General features: G+C 41.0%; 1 protein-coding gene across 1 annotated transcript in view; it reads right to left on the bottom strand.

Moving 5' to 3' along the window:
- Positions 1–24,084, bottom strand: part of MAN1A2 (mannosidase alpha class 1A member 2) — a 144,930-nt gene that overhangs the window by 84,711 nt on the left and 36,135 nt on the right. Inside the window, exon 3 of the mRNA XM_059836282.1 lies at positions 14,365–14,461. Within this exon, the coding sequence (XP_059692265.1) occupies positions 14,365–14,461 (97 nt within the window). The remainder of the gene's footprint in view (positions 1–14,364; positions 14,462–24,084) is intronic.

Consider the following 24,084-nt stretch of genomic DNA (forward strand, 5'->3'; position numbering starts at 1 on the left):
CACCTCAACCAGTCTGATCTATTATTGCTCCAGATACAGAGAGAGCAGATGTTTCATTGTGGTGAGAAAGGCTATAAAACAATTAAATTATAATAGAAAATAACACTTCTCCTAGCTGAAGGCACTCCTCCCAGGGTCTGCCTCTGTTCAATTCAAAGGCTCGGCTGGTCATGTTGCAGAAGATAATAACTGATTCCAAAAGGGTTCCCTTTTACAAATGTCAGATTAGGAAGTTTTCTCTCCATATAATTATAGTTCTAGTTGATTGAACTCCAAATTTAATGAAGTTTGCCTAATGAATGCAACGCTCATTCTTCTAAATAAAACAGAACATCCATCATGAGCTAATGGAAGGAGTTTAGCAGTAAAATAGCTGAACTATTAACAAAATCGTGCACACTCTTACTAAGCAAGAGTATTATTCCAAAGGACTGCAAAATAGTAAGTCAGATTTATATTTAGGTAGACTTCAGTTTCCTGATATTAGACAAATAACTCCTTCACTTGCTAGCACATAAATCTACAGTCTGAAATATCCAGAAAATCATATGACTAAGTGTAAACAGCAGGGCCATTACAAGAAAAATGGTCTTCCTATCTAAAATTCTTTCAGTACGCCGAAGCGCTAGATGAAGAACTGGCTTATTTATAGCATTTTAAACTCTTACAAGAGACTATCAAAGTACGGGGTGACAGATCGTTGTCGTGTGTTCCATGACAAAAGGAATATGAAGAAAATAAATAGCCCATTTCCATTACACCGTAAGGATAAGTATAGAGATTTAGAAAGTCTGATACCAGCTACAGGGTTGCTTAGTGCATTTATTATGCAGAAGCAGAAGAGACTATGAGCAGTGAGGTACTACAGAAAATATGCGAACTAACACAGATCAATTACGATCAGAGTAGATTATGAAAACTTGAGACACAGCCACATTATGTAAATAAGGATCAAGACGACAGATTAAAACCCTACGCCAGCAAACTGAAGTCATGCACTCCGAGTTGAAAAGTAATCACCAAATAGGAGCTTCAGAGAAACTTTGATTATTTCACACATCACCCATACCTACTCCTTTCTTCAACAGGTATACACCACACATAAATCATTACTTTTTCTGAAAAACACTTCCATGGGGGCTTTTGTTAGCCTGAGTTGAGGGCTGAGCGGGTGCGCTGGGCCTGGCTGGGACGGAGTTAATTTTCTTCAGAGCAGCCTGTATGGTGCTGCGGTTTGGATTTGTGACTAGACCAGCGTCGATAACACAGCCGAGCTGTGGCCGCTGCTGAGCGGTGCCTGCACAGCGTCGAGCCTTTCTCTCTCTCTTCCCCTCTGTCCCCCCGCAGTGAATAAGCCGGGGGTGGGCAAGAGGCTGGGAGGGGACACAGCCACGACGGCTGACCCAAAGTGACCAAAGCGATACTCCATACCGTACAATGTCACGCTCAGTGATAAAAGGTGAGTGGGAAGGGTTAGTCTGGCAAGTAGCCATTCCCCAGGGACCCGCTGGGCTTCAGTCTGCTTCTGGGAGGCGGCGAGTCATTGTCTTTGCATTACTTCCCCGCTCCCACCCTTTTCCTTCACTTATTAAACTACCTGTATCTCAACCCAGCGGTTTTCCTTCTTTCCCTTTCACCCCCCGTCCTTCTGCGCTCTAACACTCCGGTGTTAGAAGTGTGTCGGTGTCTTACAAGGCACTTGCCATCTATCCAGAGACCCGTTACAGGAGCAACCTGATGGAAATACCGTCTATTCAAATGGATCTCTCACCACCAAAACGCATGCTAGGTCAGAGCAGGGCTGCTACAAAGTCAAGAAAACCCATCTAAGTGGAAAAATTACCACGAGGCCACTTTGCCTCCAAGGCAAGTCAGACACAATAGGCCTGATAGGTGCGTGTAACCATTCTTACCCTTTACCTCATGCAGTGACTGAAAAGGAAATATTCTAGTATTAAGCAGAAAAGACAGCAGATGAAAGGCCCAGAGGTGGGATGCTCACCAGTTCTTTACAATCAAGGCAGGGTTTTAATAGTTCCTAAACCAGTGACAAAAACCACACAGGAATCTAATAAGAGACTCTTATTCTTATTTACAAGGACAGCCTGCAGATACCACCACCAGCTATGCTTTGATGAAAGCTAAAGGAATCAGCAAGCTTGTTTGAAGAAAAACAAGCAATAAAAGCATTTGGGCTGTTATTGAAGACAACTGCCTCTGTATCATACAAATACCAAGTATCTCTGTGTCAAGACAACCCTGCTATGGAAATCAGTTATTTTATACTCCAACATCTCTTCATAAGCATTAGAAAGCTGAAGTCTACGGTTAGTTACGCATAGAGACTAGAGATCTGGATGAAGGAAGTGGCTTTCGCTTTAAAAACAGCAGAACCATTGGGATGATCCTGCTACGGACAGAACCATAAGATTCCAACAAACCTCGTGTGCCAGGAATACTATTGGTCCTGTGGCTGTCCATGTCCAGCTCTTGGGTTTTTTCCAGGGCTCTGGACAGACATCATTTACCGAAAGCAGAACCTCCTCCTCCCCGTGCAGAATGCCTTTGATTACCGTCTGCTTATTTGGGGGTGGGGGTAGATCAATTTTCAAGTGGGATTTAAGAGGACCGAAGTCTCGGGGGATAATTTCACTTAGGAATTAAGTTAAATTTCTGCTCTGGTAGGTGACCTGAACTTCGGAGCGGTCCAGCGCTACCGCCCAAGCAACCCGACAACTGGGGTGTGCCCAGGCATGGAGCAGACCCCCCCATGCCATCGCAGTGATTCCAGAAAGAAGAGGAGGTGTAGAGCCTCCTCAAGGACGCATACCCTGGCACGCTTTGAACCTGAAAGATTAGTTATTTTTCACATAGGCAGGTGTTCTAATCCCTAACAACAGAGTGAAAATGCTTCCTTGATAAACTCAGCCTGACATTAAATACAGAGTTATTACGGTCTTAAAAAAATGAATATTCTTGTTATTGATATTCTTGCCTGGCCAGCTTCAGAAGGGCTAAAAAATGCAGACCAGGCAAGACCGTACTGATCTAGGGAGAGTATAGCAATCTCTACTCAAAAAGATTCAAATAATTCAAGTTTTTAGACTGTAGCAACAGGATTTCTTAATGTGATAGACAATTACAGGTGTGGTAGAAAAATATATAACATGAGAATTAAAAGCAAACAACTATCAACCCAGTTTTCTGTGTCTCTAATGAGGCTCTGGCAATAAAGCTGCCACTACCGAAGCATACCACTTGTAAAATATCTTAATGGCTCACAAGGAACAAGGTAACGTTTAAGGAAATGGATTAAACTTTTCAACAACAGAGCTTAATTCCACTGTGAAAACAAGTGCCACAAAATTAGTCAATGAAACCATACGTTTCATACAAAACTGCAACGTATGATTTCAGCTCAGCCATAAAATGCAATGAATAAGCCTTTAAGTACCCATGAAGAAACCAATTGCCTTTAACATTTTAGATTAATTAAGAAAGCAGAACAAAAAACTAAGCATGTTGATTGCTTAGTTCTGTTAAATTGCTGATAATAGACAACATGAAAAGGAGTTCCTAATCTTTTGTACCAGACAGTAAAGTATTTTAGCATATAAATAACACTAAATAATCAATTGCAATGCTTTCCTTAATTTTATAAATGAGGAAGTAATGGGAGTGAAGCGTTTTAGTCTATGCTAGTCTTTGTTCTTTGAATCTAAAGTAGACCCGCAGGTAGATGTTATTAATCAACAAACTGCTGCTTAAATAGCTACATCCTTAAGACCCAAATTTAAAAACTTTGTCTAAGAATTTATACTACAGTAAACCTTCCCCTTCTCTGCTCTTCACTTGATTGCTTCGCTTTGCTCTCCAACTAAATCCTATGCGGCTCTTCAGCTTAATTCAAAATTCACACAAGCAAGAGTTGAATGCAGTCCCTCCAGTACAAAGCCTGAATATGCTCAAAACTAAATTTGAAAAGGGCTTAACATAACAACATCAGACTGCTTCAATTTTCTACGTTTCTTTCAATCATCTTGTCCTTTTTTTTTTTCCCCCACCCCTTATTTTGTTTTTAAGCAAAACAAAAAACTGAATCACTGTAGCTAGGAGGAGGAAAGAGTGGCCTGTGTGCAGACCGTAATTCAGATTAACGCTGGAACTATGATCTGCGTTGGTGGACAGTTAAGACCTAATGATAACTGAAAGGCCGCAATGTCAGAAGAGAAAGATTAGGATGAGCTTCAGGGTAGGAGAGGAACGAGGGAGAGGAGGTGGCATTGAACTGAGCACAAAGAAGAGAACAGAAGTGCATCGGAAGGGAGGCAAGAATAACAGGCGAGAAGTGAGTGGCAATGGCAGTCAGCTACACACACGAAGCAGTCCAAAACTAACCAAATCCACAGCTCCGGAGCAACTCCATTTTGAGAAACGAGGGAGCGGAAGATTGAAGCGAAGCGTACCTGTGAGCGATGGCTCGGAAGTGTGCAGAGCGTAAATGCAGTTCAACCCAGCCGCAAGCAAAGCAAGATTAACATTTGACAGTATATAAGAGAGCAAGACGTTATCTGGACTTGAGTATGGTTGTGCGACCTGAGTGCAGAATTCTTACGTACGAAGCAAGCTAAGTCCTGGTCTTTCAAGACGGTGAAGATACAATTTCTTACAGATAACTGTAAGCTAGACTACTTTATTTGCCCTCTCAGCAGTAGGAAAAGCAGTGCAAAAAATGTGCCTCTAACAGCCATCATGTCACATGAGCTTTTCCATCTTCAGATAATCAAAAGCTTGGGCCACTTCCATGCATTTTGGTCCAAACCGCATTCTAAATTTTCTTTAGGACAGCTGAAGAGGAGCTGATTTCAGTGTGGTAGCCGTAAAACAGTGCAAAACTTGAGTGAACAGTATCAGCGTATTAGGCACAAGCACAGTGCTGCACTCATGCAGCTGAACTGCTTCGTACAGCTCCCGGCTTTGGGCGACAGCAAAGCGTACTTGCATCCGCCTCCCGCTCCGCACGCATGTCCACGTTGTCGCCCTTACCGCATTTCATTTGAGAGCTCAGTACGCTAATCCTCATTTAGCTGTCGTGCCCATTTACTTCATATTTTAACACAGTCCAAGACAGACCGCATAGCCTTAATTTCATTTCCTTATTACACCCCCTGTTCTTAATTCCAAATGATAGGAAACAAGTTTAAATTCAGGACTAGCATTCCCACAACCTAAGTAATTCCCAAATCAAAACAAACGTAAGTCCAAGGATTCCCAACGGGAAACAAATATATTTTTTTCCTCAGAGCAAACCATCTGGTTTGTAAGAGAAAACAGGAAAGGATGCTATTAGAGAGAATAAAAATTCTCAGTTTGAGCCCGAGACCTGAACTCTAATACGACTTCATTTCTTCATTACCATTCGATGTAGATATTCACCTCACTATTCTATAAGGCAGATTACAGAAATGAGGTGTGTTTATCTAATTCCGCTTTGCATCTGTGCATCTCATTATATATGGTTTTTAAAGGCAGGATTTTCAATCTTCTGAATAATGCCATAGGATTTAACATCGTCGGTTCAGAAACGTGAAAAAGCCACTGAGAATGACTGACCTAAATGTGTTGTACAGGAGCTAATGGAGACCGGGTGAGAATTCAGTGGCAATACTGTAGTATTAAGAAGAGAAGACAACAGCTTCTCCCAGTGAATTTTCCTGATATGCACAGGCACACTCGTGACACTTTGATGCAACAGCAATAACATTCAAAAAATACTCTCAGCTAACCTCAGTTGTCTTTATCTATGGCATCGGTACGGTAACACAGGTAAGAGGGGATGCACAGCCAGACTGCATCCTGCCTGCACACATTTGCACGTTTTAGAGAACAACCATATTCTGAATAAACACCACGTCTACCGCAGTGAAGCAAATTAGTGTTTACAAAACACTGTTTGCCCAATTAGCAGCATCAGAGGCCAGCTTTAAATTAGATGAACTGAGGAAAAGGCTGAGATTTTGTCAGGGGAAGTCTTACCTTAGCAACGATGTTAGAGTCTTTTTAAGAAGTCAGCTTGTATACGGACACAGAATATATAGAGACGGTATGCAAGAACATCCCTTAGCAAAGGCTCTTAAGAAAACTAACCCGCCACAGGGTAAGAGAAAATTCTTCTCATCCAGATGAATAATTCTTTAAAAGATCGGAAACGGGGTGAGTGTAAACAACCAGTTACCACCGTGAGAGGAAACCAGCAGTGGGATCCGACAGAGGTGAATGCCTGGGCACAGCCTTATTTATAAAACCTTTCTGAAATTTTTATAAATCATCATATTTATAAGTAATTCAGAAATACCGTACACAGTGGATAAGGATTTTTAAAGGAATGCTAACTGCAGAAAAGCCACCCTATAGTGAGTTTCTAGACTCCATAAGGAGCCTAAAAGATGCAAAATACAATTATTAGGAAAGGAACAGTGAACAAAATGGAAAACAGAACAAAGTTTTAGTCTGCCTCTCAAAGAAAAAACCCCACACTTGAAAAAGACACAAAGGAAGGAGATAACAACGTATAGGGTATGAAAAAAAACGATGTATGAGAAACGACTTAACAGACCAAGACTCCCCATGAAAGACAGGCAGACAACTGAGGGCATATGCAAACAAACTCAGGAATGGCAAGGAAGAGGTGAATAACGGGTTGGGTTTTTCCAATACCAAAACTAGTCACCTAGGAGAGTGAGCAGACTTCGAAACTAAAAAGTTTTCTACAGAATGTGGAATCAAATGACCAAACCACTCGTAATGGTATCGGTACGGCGGGTGCTCTTAAGTTTGCAGACTCAAAAGCAGATTGGACAAAATCATGGGAAAATAAACTAAAAGTGATTAAATAAAACTTGCTGCCTCTGACCGCAGAAGCATTTCCACTGCACAGCCTTTTGTAAGCCTGCAGAGTACTCCGAGAAACACTCACTCACTACAGGCTTTTCCTGCTCTTACGTTTCTTCCCTAGGTACCTGCCACGAGCAATTTTTGGAGGATGAGTAATGATCACATTCTATCTTCTGTCCCACCTGAAGATCCTTCCTTGCGTTGCCTGTTCTAGTTCCAGATTGGGTCAGCAATTCTTGAGTTATGTTCTTTCTTAACATTGTGTCTTTCCAAAATTTGTGTTACTGCCCAGAAAAACAACCCACATTCAATGTACATATAATATTCCACATTGCCTCAGCGTAGTCACTCATTACCGATTTTGCAGAGGACACGGCTGCATAGGCCTGTCCTAAGGCCATTTTCATTTACTTTAAAACTGAATAGAACCTGAAATACAGAGATTGGGCTGAAATTTGCATCATGAAATTACCTCTCTCTACTAGTTAGCATGACTGGATTTTCCTTCCCCTTTCATTTGCCACAGAAAAAGGCAACGATGGGTAGATTGCTTGTGCAAGTACAGTTAAGATAAAAACTACCGCTCACCAGGTTTGTTTTTTTTTTTTCATCAAAACAAGAAGTCAAGGACATATTTGTTTACGTATTACCTCATATTACCGCATATTCCTTTTTTGTTTTCATTTATCCTACGTAGGATTCAGAGGCTGAAAACATGCGCGGAAAAAAGATGCTGAGCAGTTGTTTCTCCCGTCTGTCTCTTCATTAGGATTTTACAGTGAGAAGACACCAGAAGTTTTTAGCCATGTTTTTGAAAGGTCATCCCTCAGTCTTTACTTTAGGGTATATCTAGTTTCTTCCCAGTAAAAGTGTTTGTCTGCATAATGTTTATAAATTTGCAGGTTATTTGGCAGCTAAAATAAAAACCAACAGAAAAACAAAAGGCCCACAAAACCTGACACCCTTGCCACTCAATTACGTGAACTTCAAAAGTAAATGACAACTAAGCAGATGACAGCAGATGATCGTGTCAGAGCAGCTTAAGCAGCCCGATAACTGCTACGATGACAGATGACAAAAATGTCTAATAAACTAATGAATATTTCCCAGGGTCATTTAAAAAACATCCGTTAAAGCATCTTCTTGCAGTGCTCACAAGAAATACTCCACCTCTTGTTTTCTAGACTACAAACTGGACAAAGAAATCGCATTACTCTCCCAAGCTATACTGTACTTGCCAAAGGTACTGGAAAAACAGATGCCTTTGCCTGACTCAGCTCCTTCTCGCAACAGCCTCCCGCCCTTGCAGTCTGATGAATGCGTTTTCTCCACGGGGCTTGGGAGCATCGTTGCTCCTGCTCTCCGGCACGGCGGCGGCAAAATGCACTGTCAGATCTCCATTGCTTAGCAACACGGAGATCTGCGGCAAGAGCTTCCCGCGCTGCAGCAGCGGGCAGTTGGCAGCTGGCTCAGCGACTTTCCCCCAGGTCCTGGGGGTTTATCAGCAGCGCTGGTAGCAAAGGGCTGAGATGGGCTGTGCAGCAAGCCAGGCAACAGGACGCACTCAAGAAGGCGGTAGAAACCAGAGTAGTCCACTGGCAAGTTAAAACACAATTCAGCTCACTAAGTGCCCCAACTGAATCCTTGAGTTGTTCCCTTGGACACATCTTGCTTGTTAACCAACGTAGACCTCAAAATTCCATTTTTCCATACGAATAAAGCAGCAGCACATTTATGTTGATGATACTGAACCTACCAGACAAAAATCCCTCGTAAAAGAGAGCATAGCTGTAGTTGGCCACGTGTTAGGGAAGAGATATGGCACTACATTGCAGCGTTGAGGCTCTACTAGGGGATACAAATGCAACCACAATGTGACTTCATTGACAATTTTTCCTTCCTCCCAGAATACAACATCCCGAGACAGAGCCTGCAGACATCACAGATTAAATTGGCCATTTGCAGGGCATGCGAGATAAGAGAACAGGAGCGGCATGAAAGCACCATGGATGCGTGAGACAATTCTAGTGTGACAAAATACGAAATAACGATTTCATTAAAGCCTTGTCCATGAGAATGGGCATGTCTTTATGCAAGCGTCTACAGCTTAAAAACTCCACATCATTATTACTTAGGAATGATCTTTTCACACCCTTCAGAACCTATCTAGACATCTATCTGTTTATGTATGTAGACATTATCAGATCATCATCACACAATGCAGCTCATGTCTAGACAGAATACGTCTAAATGCAAGATTTAGAAATGCACTGCTAGTCATGTGCAAAGTTTACAATTTTGCAAGAGTTTGTATTATTACTTTGTCATGTACTTATTACCTGACCAACTGCACAGCTTCACTTTACTCTTAGATAGTTAACATTACAAAAAACCCCACAACCCAAAAAACAATGACACACCACAAATTTCAGAACTAATTTCAGAACGCATCAGAGAAGATGACAGCCCATGACTTCTAGTTTTGCTGAGGACAATGTTCTGAGTTGCCCAAGATTGTGGTGGCCTTTTTTTTTTCCACCTTAAAGTCATTCAGGTTCTCAAATAAACATTGTTTTAGAAAAATAAAAATTGAAGATGGATACAAACCCAGTAGTACAAACTGCTCAATTTAACTCACAATGAAGTGTCTTCAAAGCTTGTGCTACGGTAATTAGTTCATAAGACACTGAAGTAAAAGATGCCACAAATATACATAATTTAAAACTCTGAAGCATATCTGGATGGAGTCATTTTAATGGTGTTTCCAGAAGATGTTCACCTAGGGGCCACCAAACAAGTGCAGGGACAAATCATCTTCAAACAGCATGCTTCAGATGGTTACTCTGATCCTGAAAAGCAAACCCAAGCAGGTTTCATTACAGCGCGAGAATCCGACAATACCATCAACTACTCTGGTTTTCGCTAAACCCAGAAAACCTTCTGCAGTAGGGCGCAGGGTCTGACATGCTTGCTCGTTATCTCACACGCATCGTTTTCCATCAGCCTTTTCTCTTCACCCTTTGTGTTCTAATGAGAACTTGACCCAGATCCCGTACAACCTCACCTCTGCAATAACGCCTGCGGCTTTCATCAAATTATTCCAGCAATTTAAGCAGCCCAACAAAAAAGTTAACTTTTTTTTTTTAGCTTAGCTGCTACAACCACCAGCAGAGCTGCAAATAAAAATTTAAACTGGAAGGAGAAATGACACCTCTCTGCTATACTTTCACCTTGCCTTTTATACTTAATTTTATCTTTTAGGGTAGGAATAAAGAACATGTCTTGACATTGCCAGCCCTGTCAAAACCAGACAACTTTCACAACAATAGGAGCAAGTTATCACCCTGTTTCACCAACACAGAACTTATAAAGGTTTGTTTCATATGTCATCTAAATGTAAATATTTCTAAAAGCCCACCGATTCCCAGTCAGACTTTCCACCGTACTACTACCGCTGTGACCCACCTGCTGAAGCGGTACTATTCAAGATTTTAAACTACTGACGACACAGTTTGATAAGCAACATTTTTAGCAGGCTCTGCTTTACCATTTACCGTCACCAGGTCAAACATCTCAAAAAGACTAGCAAGACTTTCTAGTTGCAGGTCACCTAAAGCAACCCCAGCAGCTTTTGTTATAAAAGTCAAACCACTAATTGGGGCAGGCGCCAATCTTCTCGCTAGCATGCTTCAGTGAGGCACGAAGCATCTTGCTTGAAAGTTTATCACCTCTCCTTATTTTTTTTTAATGACTTAAACTACGATTTATGAGAGCAGAGCAGGCCACCTCCTCTCCCCTTCTCTGACCCCTGCCTGAACCCTGCTAGATCTTCCAAGGCTGGGAACACTGACGTTCCTCTTGGCGTATAGATATATGCTGCTTTGGAGGGAAAGGGGAGTCCAGCACGGAAGACTAAGGGCTTATTTGCCTTCCAAATTGCATTGCGTTTACCTCACTTGAAAGCTATCAGTAAACCTGATTTCCCAAAGATTCATGCAAAGGGTTGCAGTGTCAACCAGGGATAGCATCTCCTTGCTGAATCTCACAGACGTGCTATGAATTGAAACGGAACTACAACAGACCCCAGTAATGGCAGAAAATAGTTTGGGTCAGATTGTCTTTGAGATGAATAATAAAAACAGGTTTTGCTGAGCAGCTTTTTAACAAAAATAGCATCAGATTTCAAAAAAGTACGCAATGCTTCTATAAAGGCAAATACTGCTGGGAATGGTGTCATTATGGCTAATAGAGATTGGTAAAGTACTAGCAAGAACAATAGAGTCTAGATGGTCCTCAATACAAAGACCAATTCCCCCCCCCCCATCAACAACCCACCAACTCAACAACAGCTGATTCTATTTTAGACTTGGTATATACTGAAGACTAAACTATACATTTCAGAAAAGGTTTTCATATGAAATAGCCTTGAACAGAGCAATCATAACATGATTTGGCTAAAAATGAAATGGCACAAAATAGCATCTGGATTATAAAAGGACAAACGCTTAGGGAATCGGCTACTAGAGTTAGCTGGAATAAGAGGATCAGAAACTTGAATGTGGAGGAAGCCTGCAATTTCTTTCAGACAGCAATTCAAAAACTCCAAAGAATAAGCATTCTGAAGGATAAGCATCCCAAGGAGAAAAAAACAAAAGTAGAAGTCCTCCAGACTCATTAGGAGACATGTTAGAAGTAAGCGGAGGAGGAATGGAAAGAAAACAAAAGGCTAGAGTAAAATGGTAATTCAAAATTGCTTCAAAATATTGTGTCAGTCACATTAAAAAAACATTAGGAAAATGTTTTCCTGCAATAAAAAGAAAAAACCCTCACTTTGTAGAGTTTGGGTTACAAACCAAGGCTGATCTAAAATTAGACTTGGCAAATTAAGCAACAGAATTGCATGTAAATTCAACAGCAAAAGACTACACGATCGTACAGGTGAACATGATAGATTTTCACTTCATCAGCTGGAAAAAACATGAAGGAAAGCCATGAATTAGAGATAACATGCACCTAAATCACTAGGAGCTTCAGAAGAGATTTTTCTAATAGAAAGGAAAGCAGTGCCAATGTACAAGGTAGCAAAGAGCAATTATCTAATACTGCTACACAATACTCTCCGGGAAGCTAAGAAATGTCTTTCTGTTTGTCAGGGCAAAATCCTGTTGCCCTGGTCTCCCCGGCAGCCTGGCGCTCTCTCCTTGCGCTATGCGCAGTGCTGGCTGCGTCTTCGACTCGTCATTTCACCCTTCAAACTCCTCGTCCAGTCCAGATGCTTTTTTCTCCTGAGCATGCTGACTTGCTCATCTTCCCCTCCTCAGACAACTCCCCCTGACCCAGTAATTTTCTTTTTATAAAGGAACGTAAAGAAGTAAAACAGTATCAGCTTTCACACCATCCTGAAGCATACCAAACCAGGTTCCGGTGCGCGGCCAAAAGCCGCCAAGGCCAGGCTCCAAGGGGTTTGCTTGCAGCAAAGGGGAACGTCCTTACTGCAAACAGGGCTGGTACGGCAGCTGAAATTACTCTCCTGTGGATTTAAACAGGCTTCTACGCACTACAGGTTTGGGGGGAGGGGGTTTATTTGTGGCCGGTTTTTTGGTTTTGATTGTTTGCTTTTAAGTATTGCAGAAAATTTAACTCAGAGGCTCTCCTTCCACTGCCGGCAGCAGGGGAAAGGAGCAGGGGGCCCGAGTTAAAGTTCTCCTCCCTTCTCCACGTCCAGCACTTATTTAAGGTTGAAGTTCATCATGCAAATAAATTTGATGAAAAACTGTTTGGATATAAAGAAAATCACTTGTTTATTTGGTAAGATGTAAGAACGGTTTCAAGATACAGTTTAAGGAGATCGGAGGAAGGGACAGAGCAAAAAAACCAAAAAATCCCTTTAGGTATTACAATACTTCTGAAACAAGTCCTTTGACTCTTCTTTTGGAATGAATTTCCTCTGGGAGTTTACTTTTCCCTACGAACAAAACCGAAAAGCTAACCAAATTTTGATTTAAGTCAACATAATTTATTCTGGGTTCAGGCACTAAACACAGAAAACCAGACACGTACACTGTACTAATCTGTACTTCTATCATCCACAAGAAACAAATTCAAGGTTTAAAGCAAGACAAATAAAACAAATACCAATTACAATGAGTACCAACCTCAGACAAAGTCATTAGCCTTACAATAAAAGCCAATGAAATCTTGATTTCAAGCAAATTGTAACCAATACTAACATACTTAGGGTACACACAGTATCTTCACACTCATTCTTGATGTAAAAAGTGGTTATGATAAATTTGTACCTTCCTCAGATACCGGAGAGTGGATGAACACAGTATGAAACCCTGAAGAGAATTCCAAAAGCCCTGCCCAGTCTCAGAGCAGCTCTCTTGCGTGCACTTGCGTAAAATAAACGCGTGAACTTCACAGCTCCGTCGTCGTAGGTGCTGGGCATTCTGGACCAATCCAGGCTTAACCTTAATCACTAACATCAAGGTTACGTGTTTTGCCATACCAGAGGATGAACCTAGAGAATCTCCAGGGCTCAGTCCTCAACCAGGTTTTTTGTCCCCCAGTTCTGTAGGACTGATGGTTCAAGAAATGGATTCTTTCCTGGTTCCAGTACCAATAAAATGCTTGTCGCTTTCCAATCACTATTCTACTTACTCTGTCCCAGTGCATTCACACCAAGAGAGCAGTACCGCTGCAGATCACTGATATTTTAAGAAAAGCCCTCTAGTCTGATCACACGTACGCAACACAAGGCTATTCAGTTTCTTGATCTTTACCTTCTTCATGTTTCATACTATTCTAAATGCCATTTATAACCCTCATATTCACACCCCATTGCTCAAATATTCTCACTCCATCCCTCGTATTGCTTCAAAACTTGCCAGTACCGTCAAACTTCTGTTTTTTCAATGTTTTTTTTTCTTCATTCCAGTCTACAGGTTGAGGATCCACAAGTCACACATCAACTAACAACGTCACCTTCGCCTTACCCAGATCTTTTTTTAAAAGCTACTTGAAATTTCATCTTGGTACTAGCAGTTTTTCGGCATCTTGCAAGTACCTTTTGTCTTGTATCCCATTATCATGGAATTAAACACAAAGATCTAGACAAGATGAGGTCGGTTTTTTAAAAACAAATTTATATTCCTTGCATCCCAAAGGATCATCACTGCATTGTAACTTTTATTTTTATATATATATATATGTATGCGTACACAAAATAACAGTGCATAGACGCAGCTTCGCTTTTGCAATAAGAACATATTACTCCACAAAGATAGCTTAGTAAAGTAATTCATTGAAGTACCATTGAAATAATCGAGACACTTCTGTCATCCACACTTCAAAAGATTTATATTAAAACAGAATTTGCTACGAAGTTTGGGTAGACTTTCAAAGTGGATAGCATGGACAGAAATATTAAAAAAAGAAATAAAAAAACAACCAGAAAATATAGCCTACCAAATATGTTGGTGGAATGTCCTTTCCGAGCAATTGGTTTGAGCTCATTATGTCCCCATCCATATTGCCTATAATTGTCCCAGGCATGCTTCATCATCTAAGAGATGGAAAAAATAGGATTCAATTACATTATAAAACTACTTTGTACGAATACAACATTTTACTCCATATTTGAGACTTCATCTTTCACAGTGCTCCCAGCATACTGATAATTACCTTACCACTGTTTCTATCTGTTACAGAAATCAGATTATACAGCATGAATAAATTTGGAAACAACTTCAAGTCTATTTGACTTGAGCTATAGAGCCTAACGCTCTGCATCAGGTCGTTTTCTTGTTCTTTCTTTTCCTTAAATATACGCACAGACATTTAAGAATTTAAGCATAAGGAATGCATTTAAGCATAAGGAATTGGTGAACAATACTGGCTAACGTCCAAGATGCTAAGGAAATGAAAAAAATATCTACCAATATCTGAAGCATAAAAGGGATTTATTTATGCTGGTGCATCCAAGTATGGCTAAACAATTTTGCAAAAGGCATAGTAAATTTTTTATTAGCAATATTTACTTGACAAAGATACGCTGTCATACAGCCTCTACCAAAAGAAATGCCAAAAGCTTCGCTCTTTAGAAAGCATAATGAACAAAGCAGTGTAAAATTGTTAATATTTGCTCCACAAAACATTCTCAACTCTTTTTAATAGATATTTCCGCCACCTACTGTAGCAAACTACACCTAAAGAACAAAGGGTCTTGCTGCCCCACCAGCATTAGTTGTGCACATCAGCCTCTAAAAGCAGGGCTTTTATGGATTTGCTAAAACTTTTTCAATTCCTGGCTTGTTTGCATATAGCAGAAATTCAACAGCAACCAAATTGCAAAGCAAATGCAGTTTAAAAATCAAATATTATTACCTAAACAGGTCAAAGGAGAGAACAGGAAGAAATCAGATTCGAAAAGACATAGCCCCAGACACAAGAACAGTTAGGAACAAACCTGTTCTAAAACAACAGCCATGCAGCTGTATCCACAGTGTTGTATATATTTTATTTTTCTATTGTGTCTTAGAAAGTGATATTAAAATACTATTAATATAAACAACCCCCAAAAATGTATAGGCCTTCAATCACGATATCCGCAAGTTTGAGAAATGCTCTCTAAGAGGAGAAACTACGCTAACGTAACTATCAGACTAATACTAACTCTTTAAGAAAGTGATTATAGCAGGGCAAGTAAAGTTCTCACTACGATTCACAAGACTGTAGTTTTCTTATTTTAATCAGAGAGTCACCGTACTCACAGAAAACAGAAGTAAAGAAGTAGATGCTGCCGAAAAGCTAAGGTGCAGCCAGCTGCCTTGCCAGCACTGCCTCACGCGGAAGCAGCTCTCTTCTCTTACAGTGTTCAGGATTTAGTGGAGCACGGCATCCGGTGACCCCGAATCTTTCAAACCACAAATAAACTGCCTGCTGAGACATGCAAAACCAAGTCCCTGTCTCCCCTCAACCATCAAGAGATCCCTGTCCAACCTACACGGCTGTAATTCCTTTGAATGTCAACTCCCTCCAAGCTTCCCATGGCTCCAGTAACTCATGCCCAGACAGTAAATATGAACGGCGGCAGAGGTACACGCACAGGCCCAGGAGCTGGGAAGCACTCCTGTGTTGAACGGACATCAGCCTGGGCACAGACGTGTCCCCCGATTGTCCCCCCCAAGGTGCCAGAGGTCCCGCTCCTACTGCTCGTCACAGAGTCAGCTCACACGTTGCCTTTGGTATTTGTGCTAAAAGATTGCCACACCGGATTAGGTAATAATACTGCAGAGTTTCTTTTAGCGTCATGAACCTGTGGTGTAAGAAAAAGAGGATGCAAATATTATACTAGAAGAGGAGAGAAAAGCCGTTTCATTAGCATTCACAAATTCCTTAGTGTTTACAAAGCACTTATCAAATTGACCAATTAATAGCTATTAGAACCTCAAGATGACTCAGGTAAAGCGATCCTCTCTTGACAGGTAAGAAAACTGCAGCATGAGAAACGCAGGGAAAGCCTGATGACAGGCAGTATGGCAGTTCCTCCGAGAGCTCTGACTAACGTTATCCAGAATCAACCTACAAATTTCTATATAAAATTGCTCATTAACTTAAGATCACAGAATCACAGCATCATTCAGGCGGGAAGGGACCTCAGGATGTCTCTAGTTCAACCTCCTGCTCAAAGTAGGATGAGTGATGGGATCAGGCAGGGCTACTTTCGGCTTTCTCCAGTCAGGCTGGGACAGTTGAGGCCTCCGTGAAGTGTCCCGCTCTAACTCATGGCTTGCCAGTCCACTTTTAAGTCCTGAAAGCTCTACCCAAGAAAACACAGACCTATAGCTGTAGAAGGCACTAGGGGATGAACCTGGAGGATTACTGACAGCGAGCTCAATGCGCGTTTGGTAACTGGTGGATGTCTAAACAACAAGGTGACCACGACATGGTAGATCTAACCAACCCGCTTCGACACGGGGAACTGGGCTTCCGAGGCCTTTGGATGCATCAACTCTGAATTTCATAAAGGAGAATCGAATGACCACCGACATTTTAGCTTTGTAAAGATCTCAAAGTGTAGACAAACACCAGTATAGCTCAAAACTAGTGAAGCCCAAAAGAAGAGCAACTTCTTTCCTCACAGCAGAATGTTAGTTGTGGGATATTTCAGTGTCCCACTTTGCTATGCTTCTGGGGGGAAGGCACAGATTTTCTTACAGATTATTTACTTCTAAGGAAACCCAAGAAAATGATGGAACTTACAAAGGGTTAAAGCAGAATACGTCACAACGTAAGATGTTCCTATATCCATAAGATCATCAGATACAATTTATCCTAAGATAAAATTCCACTAAGATGGAAGCTGTAAAGGAGTCACTTCCACCAGATTCACGAATTAATGCAGAAGTCACTGAAGAAAACACTACTGAGACCAGCAACCCTGTCAAACACAAGAGACTACAAGACACAGTCAACTGCATCATCTAAGGGTCTGAGATGGGAAAATGTATTTTGAGGAGACTAAGCTCCTTCGATAAACATGAACGTGTGTCTGGCCTGGCCCCTCTGCCGCCCCCAAACAGTGTACGGAGAACATGGCGTTAGAGCTCCCTGAGCATCTCCGGACTTTCTTACACTAATTAGTCAACTGATTTTTTTCCGGATGAACACTAAGCATTACTCTGGCACATGGCTCATTCCTCCACCACAAAGCGAGCAGACTTCACGCTATCACGTTAGCAGGTAACCGCACGTTACAGGCAAGCGAGAAACCCCACAGCTCTTGTATACAATATTAAGTTTTGTAAGGAGAATATGCCAAGAAATCTTATAACAAGATGGAGATTTCTGTTACTGCCAGAACCGGTAGCACGATAGGCTACGGATATAGCATCACGCTATTGGGAGTGGTTATGCACACAGAAGCTTTTGGAGAGACAGGAGAAGATAGACCCCTCTGCCAGCTAAAAATTTAACACAGGATGTCACTTCAGCTCAGGAAGTATAAGCAATGTGAACTCCTGATCTGAAAAACAAGATTATTTCTACAGTGATGCCAGACAGCATTTGCATAGGGGAAGCTGGAAATGCTGAAGTATAGCTGCAGGTACAGATAGGCTTTTCTTTAAAAAAACCTTGTCTCTAAGAGGAGAGGGAAGTCTCAGACACTCACTGGGACATCAGCACCAGCGGTAAGAGAAAGAAGGTAAACACACCTGCAAACACACCCAAAACAACCCTTAAAGAAGCCATGACAGAGGCATCTTGAGCTCAGTAGAGTGAAAATAAGAAGCTGGTCCAAGCATGGATCAATAATCGTGAAAAGAGCAAGGAGGAGGTTTCCATAGCTGAAATTTCCATACCCGACAGCAGCCTGCCAAAGCGAGCACTTGGAGCTTGACGGCGTATCATAGAAAGCTCTTGTAATCTGTCCACAGAACAAATGGGTTTAGGGATGGACTTTTTACTGACGTTATTTATGCCAGATTTTGCTTCTGAAGGCAAAGTCATTCACAGGGGATAGGTCCATTGAATACCAGTCTCAAAAATGTTTATTACAGGACGCACCATATATGACAGACAGCAAGATGCTGTTGCACGTAGAGCCTGGTAATTCTACAAAGAGATGAATTTGGACTCTGCTGCAAGAGAGCCAGCATACCAAGAAGCAGGGCATGTCTCAAATGAAACTGCTTTTGTAGGTACACCGTTATCTAGATGCTTTCACTGAATTAGGAACACATGGGACCTGATCCTCTACAGTCACTGGAAAATCATGTTTTTATAAAGACAGAGTGGTAAAAGGGTAAACACCTAGCAAACAGAAAATAAGTCCTGAGAAATATGCGAAAGAAAAGATTTACTGGCAAATTGAAGTATTTACTGGTTGTGCGTAGAAATGTCCTCTTCTTGCCATTCAGTAGGAATATGCATGACGGAGACAGCAACTAGGGCTGGCTTTCAAAGGAACCTATTCTGGTTAAGGGTACGATTTCAAGAGATTTATATAAGCCACCTTCAAATTCTGTTTTAAAATTAACCAAGGACTTGCTAGACAAAATTACTGCTCAACTGGCAGATTAAAAATTAATAACCACTTTCCTACTGTCTGCAGAGAATACTTTTTGGAGGTTAAAGGATGATCTTTTCCTTGTATAGATACTCAGATTTTTGAAGAAACTTAGAAAACTCATACAGATTATTTTATTCTTCTGGGAGCTATAAATCTCTACCTAAAGAGAAATTATTTCAGGCACCGGTCGATGCCTCTGTCATGCATTTCTGAACACTGCCACTGAAAAAGGCTGTTTGGAACCTGCTCCTAACACACACAGAAAGCTGGGGTTTGTTCTTTTACTGATGAATCTAGTAACAAATACATTACTAAAACAAAACTAAAACGTTTATCAAGTGTATGCAAAATGGGAAGCTTGTCCTCTTTTGTTGGCACGAAATACTTGAAGTCTAAGATGCCCCATGGAACTAAGGGGAAAATACTTCAGACTGGTGAAAACTGGAACAGTAGATGTAAAGGGCCTAAACTCGGAGAGCTTACAGCAGTGAACCGACTGCTCAAATTTGTACAAGAAAGCCCAATGCTTTTTTTCCAAGATGACGAATCAGTATTTTTGACCTTGTGAGTCCTCATGTCATGGGTTTGACTGGTCCTGTGGTGTTCAGAAAACTAGAACCTCCCAGATCATCTCTGTCAACAGCCAGAACCGCACATCAGCCAGCAGAAAGCAGCTCCTTTCTTCCCGTTTTGCCTTCTTCCGTCTTGCCTCTTCAGGCATCAATCGAATCACCTTCATCAGCTTATCCCTGCACCTCTGCCAGTTTTACTGTATCCTTTTTGATGCTGAGAGACTAGAACTGCATGAAGTGTGCAAGATGCAGGAGGCACCTTAGCTCCACGCACTACCATAAGAACCTTGCTTGTTTTGGTCTCTTTTCCTAATAATACAGAGTATTTGCTTTTTTGTCTGTCATTGACCACTACAGTAACATTTCCAAGGAACTATTATAAACACAAGCTCTCATTCTCATGCGGTAATAAGTCACCTCACACCTTTTCATATTAAAGGTGAAGTTGGAATTCCTCCCCCTCCAGCCCCAATGTGCATCATCTTACATTTAGCTGAGAAATAAAGGGGGAGATAATCATTCAGTCCCAGAAGATTTTTCTGCGATTCTTCAGTCTGACCTCAGTTTTCTACTCCAAATCTCCATGTTGGCAGCAAAGTTGATCATACCACTATTCATTCATTTTCCAATTCTAAATCATTTATTTGCATAATTTAGAACATGGATCCCTGGCACACCTCCTCTATGGCCTCCAGCACCGTTTATTTGTAGTCGCCATTTCCGGCCTTCCAACCAACTTCTCCAGGCAAACAGAGACAGAATCCTCCATTCCATGGCTGCTTAGTTCAACAGCTGTTAGTGATGAACCTTGCCAACCATTTTTTGAAAAACTGTGTATATAACCGTCATATCTCCCTCGTTCACATGCTTGTTGACTCTTTCAGGGATCTTCCATAGCTTTGTGCATCATGACATCGTTGAAAATACACTGGGAAATCTTAGGTATCTGTGTGCTCAACAATTCTATTCCCTGTTCTAGTTTCTGTTAACCTGCACAGCTCAGGCATAGGGGTCTGCCCTTCTTTGATCTCCCCTTGAATTCCTTTCAAAAATTGATGTCTTGTTCCCCACCTTCTAGTCCTCTGGTAACAAAGCAGGAAATAAGAATGGATGCCAGCAAGCCAAATCTCAGAGCAAATTAAGTTGGAGTTAACTGTTGCAAGTTTCAGGTATTACAGTACTGTATGCAGATGGCCTCATAGGCCCTATTAATGGAACACACCATAAGAGGTTACTCATGAATTACAAGTAGCTCACATTGTGTATCAATGACATAATTAATACCAATAACTCTGAAATGTAACATCATCAGCATTAACATCAAGAAAACTCCACGTTAAAAAACACACTGGCATATCTTCTACAGAGCTGCTCTGAGAAACACATAAGTGACTACAGCAGAAATCACACCGAGATGACTAACAAGGAGTAGAATTTTTACTGTATTTAAGAGTATGCTCTTGCTTTACAAAGTCTCCATAGCTGCAAAATACACTTTATCACTTGTATAACACATCTTATATAATTTAATATAGAGCTCTCGTCCATCTACCCCCGTAATTCATGATTTTTGCTACCAAAATTTCCGTAGTACGGGAATAAACGGCACATCAAATACAAAATTGAAAAAAATAGCAGCAAGGTCAATCAGATATCATGGAGCCTTTTGATTTACCCAGTTCTGAAGATAAGTAATTTACCTGGGGGTTTGCTCATTTTTGTTTGGCTGATTATATCAGGGAAGTGAAATATTGCCTTATTTTCTTCATTTGATTTTGCATTTATGAATTTTAAATACTGCAAGCATGTTTGTTTATTGTTGAAAGACAGGTTCTTCTCACAACGGTCTGGAAAAGAGCTATCTTTAACAAAGACCTTGAATTTTTAACATGCTTCCAATAATGGACGAGTGCTGGAGAATTCTCTAATTGCTACAACTTGAACAAGTTGATTCGTTTTTTAAATATCCTCAAACACACAAACGTGCATTCCTCATTTGCAGCACATTTTAAGTTAGCAACCCAAGCAACCTATCCAGGACATGCAGCTGAAATACTGCACCATCCACCCTAGGAGCTTTATTCTCATCCTTCTGTCTGAGCAAAAGTAAGTACACCAAGCTACAGAGCTTCTCACAGGCATAAATTAAAGATTTACAAGTGTAAAATCAGTTTTTTATACAATCATCCCAATGTGCTGCGGCACAACTTTGTGCAGGGCCGTTCCCAACTTGCCTGTACTGGTCGAAGTGTTAACTGCACAATTTTTGTCCTAATATATCCATAGAAACTTGTTTTACCGACGGGCTTAACGAAAGAGAGTGCATCCTTACTTTACACAGATTTCACTCATTCAGTAAAAATGAGACAAGCATTAAACAAGTGCAGTGAAACTAATTTAAAGCCAACTTAGCTGTTCTCAACATGCTGAATTACATTTGAGAATCCAGAACACAGAGAATCCAAATGGTGCACAAACAAAACCGCTTCATAAACAATGTGTGCGTATACATATATAGATACAAACACATTTTTATATATACCCACTTATATATAAAATGTGTGTAAATATGTATTTTATACACACACACGCTGCAGGGAGTGTTATCTTCAATACTGAAAAAGATAGGTCATAATACTTAATTGTGCTTCGTTTTTATTGGGATCAAAGCCAGGAGCAGTGAGCTACAAGATACAGTGCAAAACACTTCACACGACAGACGTGTATTACTAAAAACTGAGGTCCTAACCAAGCAGAAGTCCAAGTAAGTTTGACCAAGACAACAAAAGGAGTGTAAAGCGCCAGCAATAACAAAATTGTTCTAAATTGGTTTTAGATGCTGACTGGGGGACTTTTGTCAGAGAAGGCAGCCTATTTGCTAGATCAGAAACACTGCAATTACAAAAAAATAAATGAGATTAGCAGTGGAAGTTGCATGAATAGTAACTATGAAAAGAGGAGTTATGCAGCACAAAAAGACCTCTACGTGATTAAGTACTTCTTTCTTCTGCACAGCTCTCTTCTCAATAAGCACACAAAATAGAACTAGGTAAAAGGACACTTACTATTTTTAATCTGATTTTTTAAGAGAATAAAGCTTATGCAGTCTTGCTGTCTGTACATCTGTCATTTGCCACATACATTTGCAGTAGCCTTTGAATCCATTCTCTCATTCCAAACCTCATTTTACAGAGTTGGAGGAGCCAGATACTCGAGACCTCTACTTTTCTTTTTTTTTTTTTGGGGGGGGGGGGGGGGCGGAGAAGAAAAAAGAAAAAATATCTGTGGCTAGATAAGGTAGACAGACACAAATTAGTACTCCAACTGAGAGGAAGGCAGTTATAATCCAACCCTTTAGCCATTCAGAGGGGCAGTATTTAGCACGCAGGGAGCTCTACAGCAGGCACAGAACACATTGCCACTCGCACAGTCAAATAGGAAGGTAAGAGGGCGTTCACAACAACCTGTGCATGAGGAGCAGAGGGTGGTATAAGGGTATGTAGGTCAAAAATCCATAGGAAACCATTCATTTTGCTGCTTATAAAACAGCCTGTTACTTCTCAACGTTATTAGCAGCCTCCTGAGCATCACCCAGAAACCACAATGAAAATACATTTTAATCACTACTCTTTTTGACACATTTCTAAAAGTATTTCCAAAATTGCCTCCACTAATATTAAATAAATTATCTTCCTACCTCCCCTTCTAAGAGGCAATGTTTTACAAGTCACATTTTAAGAGGACACACTGAAAATTTTGCTGAAGGCCACAGTAAGTTCGCTGGCCAAAGAACTCAAGCCAGAAGGTCCACAGCTTCCCAGCCTGGACCTCGTTCCTCACTTGTGCAAAGCATCCAAACTTAACAGCGACTCCTTCTGCAGGTGTCAGATGCAGCAAGTGATATTTTAACCGTGGCCCCGATGCTCCCTGGATAGCCATTTCACAACAGCTTTTCCTTAAGTGTCTTTCTCCGCTTTTTCTTTTTACCGGAAAGCCATGACAAGAAGGAACAGAACCAAAATCTTGCTGTGTTGAAAATAGCTTAACAGAAAGTAATAAGGTACCTCCTTGCTATCCTGTCTCATTAAACGTAACACCTTTTAAGCTGCACAAGAAGCAAGCGTGCTACAGCCAACAGCTTGAGTCACTTCACAACCCAGCTTATTTGTGTGAACACCACACCTCCTTTGAGTTGAATTAAAAAGTCTACGCGCAATTAGCACTGCCTAATTACATGACTGCGTATCACAACAAATACAGAACAAGTGGTAGAACAAAAGCTCCAGAGAACTGGGGTTTTCCAGTCTATCTTTGAAACCTACAACATAAGAAGTGCTTCACTCTTAAGTTCACAGAATCACTAAGGTTGGAAAAGACCTGTAAGATCAAGTCCAACCATCAACCAAACACCACCATGCCCACTAAACCATGTCCCACAATGCCTCATCCACACGTTCCTTGAACACCCTTACTGAATTGCACTTGTGTAAGATTCTGGTGAAACCTTCTTCCAGCTGATGGGCTTAGCCAGCAAACACCATC

The sequence above is a fragment of the Gavia stellata genome, chromosome 1 (genome assembly GCF_030936135.1).
Source record: "Gavia stellata isolate bGavSte3 chromosome 1, bGavSte3.hap2, whole genome shotgun sequence".
Classification (NCBI taxonomy): Eukaryota; Metazoa; Chordata; class Aves; order Gaviiformes; family Gaviidae; genus Gavia; species Gavia stellata.